The 9,376-nt window shown below is 38.5% G+C and overlaps 1 protein-coding gene and 1 long non-coding RNA gene across 2 annotated transcripts in view; both read left to right on the forward strand.

Annotated features, from left to right (window-relative positions):
- The window catches only part of ASUN (asunder spermatogenesis regulator), a 29,874-nt gene extending 25,053 nt beyond the window's left edge, over positions 1–4,821 (forward strand). Inside the window, exons 15-16 of the mRNA XM_014957038.1 lie at positions 3,837–3,976; positions 4,627–4,821. Of these exons, the coding sequence (XP_014812524.1) occupies positions 3,837–3,976; positions 4,627–4,799 (313 nt within the window). The 3' untranslated portion in view covers positions 4,800–4,821. The remainder of the gene's footprint in view (positions 1–3,836; positions 3,977–4,626) is intronic.
- Positions 4,822–5,208: 387 nt separating this feature from the next.
- LOC106896794 lies at positions 5,209–6,599 on the forward strand. Its single transcript, XR_001413676.1, has 2 exons — positions 5,209–5,374; positions 6,179–6,599. It is a non-coding gene; the product is annotated as an uncharacterized LOC106896794 (long non-coding RNA).
- The last annotated feature ends 2,777 nt before the right edge of the window (positions 6,600–9,376 follow it).

Genomic DNA, 9,376 nt, shown 5'->3' on the forward strand with positions numbered 1-9,376 from the left:
TTCATCCTCAAGGTCTCCTGACACACAGCTGCTTCCCCATCCCCAGTGAAGCAAGAAAACTAACCTGTTCCTGTCTGACAGCTCTCCCACACCATCAGTGAACAGAGCAGGGCCATCCAGGAACCAGGACTGCAGCTGTAGTTGTTCCCACATTGACATCCTATGATGACAGGCTGAGAGAGTTGGGGCTGTTCAGCCTGGAGAAGAGCTTATAGCAGAATACAAGTACCTGAAGGGGGCCTACAGGAAAGATGGGGAAGGACTCTTTGTCAGGGAGTGTAGTGATAGGACCAGGGGTAACAGATTTAAACTGAAAGAGGGGAGATTTAGATTAGATATTAGGAAGGAATTTTTCACTATGAGAGTGATGAGGCCCTGGAAGAAGTTGCCCAGGGAAGTTGTGGATTCCTGGAGGCCTTCAAGACTAAGCCGGATGGGGTTTTGAGCAGCCTGGTCTGGTGGGAGGTGTCCCTGCCCATGGCAGGGGGCTTGGAACTCAATGATCTCTAAGGGCCCTTCCAACTCTAACCATTTAATGATTTAATGTCAATATATTAGTGGAATCCCATCTAAATAGGGTGGAATATTTAACCTGACAGCTACAGTGATGCTGGGTAAAGGAAATGTGCATTTGCTTATACCTGATCAGAGTTATTATTTACTAACTTGAGGATCAGAGGGGGTGGTTTTGTTACATGTTGTTCCATGGTTCCCTTGCCTTTAATATCTTTCTTCTTCCTATTTCTCTCCTGTGACATACACAGAATTTCTCGTTGTTGACTTTTGTTTTGTCTTGCAGGTAGTGCCATTAGCCAGTGTGATTGTAAAAGAAGCAATGACTGATGAGGATGTTCTGAATTGTCAAAAAACAATATACAATTTGGTAGACATGGAGAGGAAAAATGATCCGCTGCCAATTTCAACAGTTGGCACCAGAGGAAAGGGTCCAAAAAGGTTACATGGATATCTCTTTTTGTTGATGCTGGACTTTTTTCAGAAATACTCTCTTGACACTGTTTTCATGTTTTCAAATTTTTAAAATTTGGCCAAATGTAATATGTAGTAAACTAAATGCTGTGTGTACACAAAGCAAATGCTGTGAATACTTTGCCTGCGTCATTTAAGGGCTATCACAGGACTGATATTGCTGTATGGTAGGAAAAAGTGTATCATTTTATTACATAAGAATTGTGAGTCTGTTTAAAAAATATGGCAGCATCAAGAGAGGTAAGAGATTGGTATGAGCTAGGACAGTGAGAGTGGAATAACTTCATATTAATAAAATGAATTATAAATTATAAATGAATAATGCTTAAAATTGGGTTATATTAGAATAGTCAAATCCTTTTGAAGCATTTATTTAAAATATGGGCTACTGCTTTAAAACAAGCATAGAATATCCTGGTATCTCAGTCATTGTGATGTGTGCATAGTATTTCCAAGAACTGGCTGAAAAGAAATTCAGCTACAGAAGATTTGCCCACATGACTGGGAGTTATTTACAGTAGCATGGTACAACTCTTTCTAAATTTTTTTTTTATTCAAAGGATGAAATTAATTTGTAATTAATTTGTATGTGAGTACATGAGTGGCTCTCTGCATAGCCTGACGTTGCATAGTTAACAAACACCTGAGAGGATTCAAAAGTCTCTCTTGGCAGTGAGATCTTGTGGCAGTGAAGAATTTGATTTCAGTGGACGTAGCCTGTTTCAATTTAAACTTAACTCTGGGTGTCAATTGGGAAATGTTACTTACAATGTGTTCTCAAGTTGAAAGGATGGAGTAATCCCAGGTGGATAGATTTCCAGTACAAGAGGACAGAGAATCTGTTCAGGATTATTTTGGGGGTTGGGTCGTTTGTTTTTCTGTTTCTTAAGGTCTGTTTTTTAACCTTAATTTATTCAGTGGTTTAATGATCTAGGTAATCCTATATGTAATATGTCCTTTCTGACCTTTCTTAGAGATGAACAGTATCGGATTATGTGGAATGAACTGGAGACCCTTGTACGAGCACACATAAACAACTCTGATAAACACCAGCGAGTCTTGGAATGTTTGATGGCTTGCAGAAGCAAACCCCCAGAAGAAGAGGAGCGCAAGAAACGAGGTAGAAAGAGAGAAGACAAAGAAGACAAGTCGGAGAAGTTGGGCAAAGACTATGAATCGGATAAGCCATGGCAAGAATCAGAAAGGTAAAGTTTCTAAAGTGGATTAAAGCTGTAGCATAATAATTTTTGTCCTGCCCTCCTTTCCAAGGGAGAGGAATCACAGTGAAACAGTTGCAGGTTTCAATTTGATGTATTCATGCTTGTAACCTTGGCTTAATACCAGTGAGTGGATCCCACAGTTTTGTGGGTCAGTCACCATTACCAAGCTTGGGAATTGGGCATTTTATTGTAGTGCCTACTAGTCAGACTTTTCAAACTAAGCTATTTTACAAGCAGTATGGTTCTTGGACAAGTTGTTGACCACTTAGCAGGGCTTTGCAGCTTGAAGAGTTAGATTTTATTGTAACCACATCACCTGTTAGACATTAAATTGCTTTACAGAAATATGAAGCATGACTAAAATCTCAGGACAAGCAGTTATTTTCCTTTGAGCTGTAGATAGTTTAGCGTTCAAGTAGATAAACAGTCGAGATTGATTTGACTCTTCTCAAAGAGGGAGAACAAAGGGTGACAAAGCTGGTGAGGGGTCTGGAGAATAAGTCTTATGAGGAGAGGCTGAGGGAGCTGGGGTTATTCAGCCTGGAGAAGAGGAGGCTGAGGGGAGACCTTATTGCTCTCTACAACTCCCTGAAAGGAGGGTGTAGAGAGGTGGGGGTCAGTCTCTTCTGTCAAGTCACAGGTGACAGGACAAGAGGAAATGGCCTCAAGTTGCGCCAGGGGAGGTTCAGGCTGGATATTAGGAAAAATTTTTTCACTGAAAGGGTTCTCAGGCATTGGAATGGGCTGCCCAGGGAGGTGGTTGAGGCCCCATCCCTGGAGGTGTTCAAAAGACAGGTTGATGTAGTGCTGGGAGGTATGGTTTAGTGATGGTGATGCTTCTTGTTTGTTGTGTGGGTGTCTATTTTTGTCAGTTAGGTTGATGGTTGGACAAGATGATCTTTAAGGTCCCTTCCAACCTAGAAGATTCTGTGTGTGATTCTCTTTAGTTGAATGTCAGGATTGATTGTCCATATACCTAACTGTCTGTAACTCATTATAACTAGTCTGAGTGGTAAGTATCTGTCAGCCTCTTCTGGTTTTCCATCTTTCAGACTACTATTCTGAAGAGATAAAAAACCCCCTCATAGTAGTAAGCTTAATTTGCAAATTTGTTGTGCTTGCTACGATCATTTAGCATAGGAGGACCTTTTCACCTACATCATTGCCACCATGCTGGTGACCTTTCATGCCTTTCTGTGTGTGATTAAACTATTCCTACAATTGCTTTTAGTTTCACATGCAGAACAAAAATGGGAACTGAGATAAAAGGATTTTGGTGAAGAATAGGTCTGAATCCATGTAGAGAAGATAATAGAAAGTTGTGTGGTATTTTTATATATTCATTGTTACTTAATCTTTCCTTCAAAATTCTGATCAACTGTCTCAATAACTACAGCTAACTTCTGTGAAATTATATTTTAAGATAAGTTAAAGCTTTATCCGGAGGATTATTTGGCCAGTTTTCTCCATTGTTTTTCACTTATTCCAAGGGCTCATAGGAAATTTTCTTATGTTATGGGTTGTGTATAACTTTGAGGAGTACAGAATGGTATTGATGTGCTGCATATGTGGTACATATCTGTTGCTCTACCATATTTTTCTTCACCATTTTCCTTCCCTCTCAAAAAGATTAAAAGGTCTTCTAGATCGTGAAAAAGAAGAACTAGCAGAAGCTGAAGTTATCAAAGATTCCCCTGATTCTCCTGAGCCACCCAACAAAAAGCCTCTTATTACAATGGATGAAATACCCACAGTTGAAAAGGCAAAAGGTAAATCAGAAGAATTGCAACAGGTTATTTCCTTTGAAGATAGAAGTTGGTTTACCAGCCTGTATTTTCTAAAGTAACGAGATGAATCTTCTTGGAGTGAAAGCTAAGTCAGTGTGGATAATTTTTATTTAAACACTGAATATTGAGAAATTCTTGATAAATATGTTAACCTCCACAGGCCTATGTAAAAAGAGAGATGCCAAGATTCTGTGTGGGTCTATTAATAGGCGCTTGCGTTCATCGGGGGATGGACAAATTGCTGCTCATGGTATTTGAGCTACTGCATGTCAGAAATGTTATTAAAGGACAGGTATCAGAAATCACTGTCTCCTGCTGACTAATAAATAGAAACATTCCTAACCAGTATAGTTGTTGAAATGGGCAGTATTCACTGATTTCTCTTCCTTGGTGTGAGCTATCATCTGGCACAATGGCTGAATTAATGTTCAGATTCTGCATATGGAGCAAAGTCAGTCTCGTACTCAAGTGCCATCATTTTGCATGTTTTGTATTTATTTAGCTTCTGTTATAAGATTGTTTAATGCTAGTGCTTTTAATATGTTGGACTGGTGTAGTTTGTAACTACTTCTTCTAAGGCTTTATAATGACATAATGTTTACATCACTTGGACTCTTTACTTGCAATTTTAGGGCCAATGTCTTTGCTGTCTTTATGGAGCAACAGAATTAATACTGCCAACTCTAGGAAGCACCAGGAATTTATTGGTCGTTTGAACTCTGTCAACAATAAAGCTGAGCTATATCAACATCTGAAAGAAGAAAATGGGTTTGTATCATTAAATGAATCACTACAAGTATCTTAGCAGTCACCAATATGGAGTAATACTTCAGTTACAGCATTAAAAAAAGACTCCTTACTTCTTAGAGGATTAAAATGTAGAAATACATTCCTTTGTCTATCAGTATTGATGGAAAACTACAGTAGTGTTTGCTTTTTGGTTGTTTGCATCTGTGCCTAACAAGGCTGAATGCTTGGAAATGGTCTTCCCTGTGCCTTAGTGATTGCCCTTGCAGCAAAAGTCTTAAACTTCAGAGAGTTAAATGGTAGCTAAGTTGAGATTTCTTGTTCCAGTCTGTTGCTGGCTTTAGCTTCCAAAGGAATGGCTAATATAAAAATATTGCATATATATAGTTGAATCTTATGCTGTGCTATAATGAAGTTGATAGTCATCTACGTTCTACTAAAAAATACTGAAAGAACTCAGAAATTACATCACTTGGACTCTTTACTTGCAATTTTAGGGCCAATGTCTTTGCTGTCTTTATGGAGCAACAGAATTAATACTGCCAACTCTAGGAAGCACCAGGAATTTATTGGTCGTTTGAACTCTGTCAACAATAAAGCTGAGCTATATCAACATCTGAAAGAAGAAAATGGGTTTGTATCATTAAATGAATCACTACAAGTATCTTAGCAGTCACCAATATGGAGTAATACTTCAGTTACAGCATTAAAAAAAGACTCCTTACTTCTTAGAGGATTAAAATGTAGAAATACATTCCTTTGTCTATCAGTATTGATGGAAAACTACAGTAGTGTTTGCTTTTTGGTTGTTTGCATCTGTGCCTAACAAGGCTGAATGCTTGGAAATGGTCTTCCCTGTGCCTTAGTGATTGCCCTTGCAGCAAAAGTCTTAAACTTCAGAGAGTTAAATGGTAGCTAAGTTGAGATTTCTTGTTCCAGTCTGTTGCTGGCTTTAGCTTCCAAAGGAATGGCTAATATAAAAATATTGCATATATATAGTTGAATCTTATGCTGTGCTATAATGAAGTTGATAGTCATCTACGTTCTACTAAAAAATACTGAAATACCAAACCAGCTTCCTCTTGAGTCAGTAAGCTGGTGATGGTCAATGGTCAGTGTAAGAAGGGTCAAAATAGAGACCTTGAAACAAATTGCTAAAGGCTCAGATTTTAGGAATATATTCATGTGACTACAGAGAATCTGAACTTTTGTCTTTTGGTGAAGTTAGTAATGGATAGCTTTTTGTGGTAAGAAGTATTAAGAGGCAATAAGATTGTGTATGTTGGGGGCACAGAGAGACAGGATGATTAGACAGGAAGTAAAAAATATTTATTAAAAAAAACTATTGAAGTCTGATTTTTTTTTTTTCTTAATCTGTTGATTGTATTTCCAATATTTCCAATACTAACCCTTACCAATTGTTGTCTTGCATTGCAGAATGGAAACGACGGAAAATGGAAAAGCAGGCCGGCAATGATGATTAATATTGTTTCTTTGGACAAAACTTGGCCGAAATGCAAAAATATTTAATGCTGGAATTGATATTGGTACCACTTCAGTACAATTGTATAGCTCTGTTTTGATTGGTTTTTACATTTTTCTATTATTTTTGCTATAAAATATGAAATCTGCATATCACATTAAATGAATAGTGTGCAAATAGGAGCTGTCCTGAAGTATTTTATAGTCGTGTTTTTAGGACAAAAAACCCCTGTGCTGCCATGGACTAAATCAAGTAATCAAAAATGTTAGTCAGAGGTTAAAGTCTTTTCCCACAAGCATTGTTTAACATCTCAAAATCAGTGATGACTGTTTTTAAAAAAAAATAAAATTCAAGAAATATATAGTTAACTGATAATAGTGTTAATTCTGGTCCACGAATACTTTTATTTATCTGAAACTTCTTCAGGAGTCCAGAATTATGGAAAAGACCACACACTGAGTCACTGAGCTGAGAAAATGCCAGTCTTGGTTTTCAACTAAGGGTTGGGAGAGTGAGCTACAGCTAAGAGTTGTTGATATAAGGACTTTTAATAATTGGCTAGAAATGATCTTTAGAAAGCAAAGCCTTTCAGGCAGTTGTGCTAGAGTTAATTCTTTGTAAGAAAAAGTAAAATAAAATTTTTGCTAATCATTAAATTATCTTTTTGATGAAATATTCCCTGTAAGACACCTATGGGTTTAGGTCTAAGCTTTTGGAACATCATGGGGAGACTTACTCTGAATTGTAATGACTGTGAAATGGCAGTAGATGATCTGTCTTCAGTTTATTAAGTGGAAAAAGAGGCTCTACTCAAAGAGAGAGTAGAATTCTCAAACAGGAAAACTCTTGCCCAATGTCTGTGGTCTAACCCTTTGTAAAATTTTTGGGTTGGCTTCCAAATGGGTCAACTTGAGTGGGCTGAGTTGAATAGCTAAGCTCTCCAGGCCTTCTGATCTGCATCCATTGTTTTATTCAAGCTTCTGTAAGTAACTGAAGGTCTCACAGATTTGATAAGTTACAGTTAAAATTGATTTAAGACATGTTTTTATGAGCTTTTCTAAAACTAAATTTATACATTAGTATTTCTTCACCTGAAACTTTACATACCATAGTGAGTGATTACTCGTGTGGTATCTGTGTTCAGATCTATTTTTCTTTGCTCTACATTGGTAGCAGAGTCCTTTCTTCAACTGTGTTAAAATACTGTGTCTGGTTTTAAGGTGATTATTTAGCCACTGTGATGTAGATGTGTTTTCTGTTAAATGATTTTAGAACCATTTTTAACGAGTGATAAAAGAGGACTTGCGTGATAATATTTTTTTATCATATTCTAAAACTTACCTAGCTTTTACAGAAGCAAGGTGTAATTTTTTGGAGATCCTAAAAGCTGAAGACTTCTGTTTTCACTACTTAGTTGAACATAGGATGTCCTGCATCACCACAGTCTTGACACCCCATCTGAAATGTTCTGATGGAGAAAACTACCATGGCATTGCTGTTCCTCATAAGTTTCTGGATTTTTTTTTATGAGATTGTACTGCATATCAGTCTGGATATTTCTCTTGTTTGCTAAGGGAATTTTAAAGTCTGGAACCTGGGGAACATGTAAATGTCAGCTTTCTGCCATTTGTTGCTGGTCTAGAGAAGTATGACTGAAAAGCTTATCCTGTGCCTTGTATTCCATCTCCTGGCGTGCCATTAATATTAAGCTGAAGTCCTTAAATATGCACAGGAATTAAATACTTTATTAGAGGAAAAGAAAAAAAAAATCTATTCCTGCTATTAAAATATGTATTTGTTTAGCTCATTTACTCATGTACTATTCTATTCCTGCTATTAAAATAGGTATTTGTTTAGCTCATTTACTCATGTACTAAATCTACACTTTTCCACCTGCGGAACATCTGCCAGGTAAGACTGTTAAGTCATTAAATGAACAGGCCCAAATTCTCCAAGGTGGTTGACTGTGGGCCTGTATTTGAAGAGCCTTACTGAGACATGTGGTACTGCAAAGGCTGATGTTTCCTGCAGAAATCCTTTAGATTTTTTATTTTACTGATTTTTGTGTCTCGACTATTTAACTACAACGCATTACTGCTGCTTTGTTGACTTTTGGATGGCTTCTGGAAAGCACTGAAGTAGCCATCTAGAGGAATTTGCAACTATCCAAAAAGCTATTCAGCACTGTAAACCCAGATGAGCTAGTCGTTCATGCAAGAAGATGCACATCTTGTCTCTACTGTCATATTCACAGGGCAACTGCTGTGCTAAAAAAAGAACATAACCTGTTAGCGGAGTTTTCATATGCATAGCTGACTAGTGCATGTTCATCTGCTTCCAGAAGTGTGTTACAACTACAGTTGTGTAGTATGTAAGATGTGCACACAAATAGAGTTTCATCTGTTCTGATACTTCCATCCTGTAGCCCTTGGTAACCTTGTAGCTGGTGGTGAGCTGTTCAAGTTCTTTCCATGCCATGACTGCTGGTTGAGCTGTACTGTGGTTGGAGTTGCTGGGTGCTGTGAATCTGAAGTTTGAGGAGAAGGTAAGCCAGCAGAGCCTGCAGGGACCTGTGTTGGTACATCATGCTGGCATCCCGTTGTTTGCAAACATTATTCTGCACTACAACTTAAAAAGTGGACCCCTGGAGAGCTGCTTTCATCTCTTAGTTGTGGACTATTCCCAGATCTACCCCTGGGCTTTGGGGATTCCCTTTGGACTGGTCAGCAGCCTGCTCCCAAACTGGATCCAGTTCTACCTGGTTTCCTTACAGTGAGGGTATGCATTTGTGCCTGTGTTCTTTAGCCTGCAAAAGCTATTCTTTGGCTAACTTGCTGCTCTCTAGTGTCTGCTCCCCGTGCTAGAGCAGTGTTTGTGCTGGTTGGGCTGCCCTGCTTGGGTTGACTTAGCCAACAAGCGCACACCATGACAGGATAGTTATCCTCCCAGTTCCTGTTCTTGGCAGCTTTGCTGCCCTCCTTGGGTTGACTTAGCCAACAAGCACACACCATGACAGGATAGTTATCCTCCCAGTTCCTGTTCTTGGCAGCTTAGTGAAACTCTCTCTCCAGAGTTGTAACATCAGTGGTCTGAGGCTCTTTGGTGATCTGCCTTCTCGAGGAAAGTGCTGTGGCAATTCTGGAAAGGACTGT

This window comes from Calidris pugnax, unplaced genomic scaffold (assembly GCF_001431845.1).
Source record: "Calidris pugnax isolate Ruff unplaced genomic scaffold, ASM143184v1 scaffold189, whole genome shotgun sequence".
Taxonomy (NCBI): Eukaryota; Metazoa; Chordata; class Aves; order Charadriiformes; family Scolopacidae; genus Calidris; species Calidris pugnax.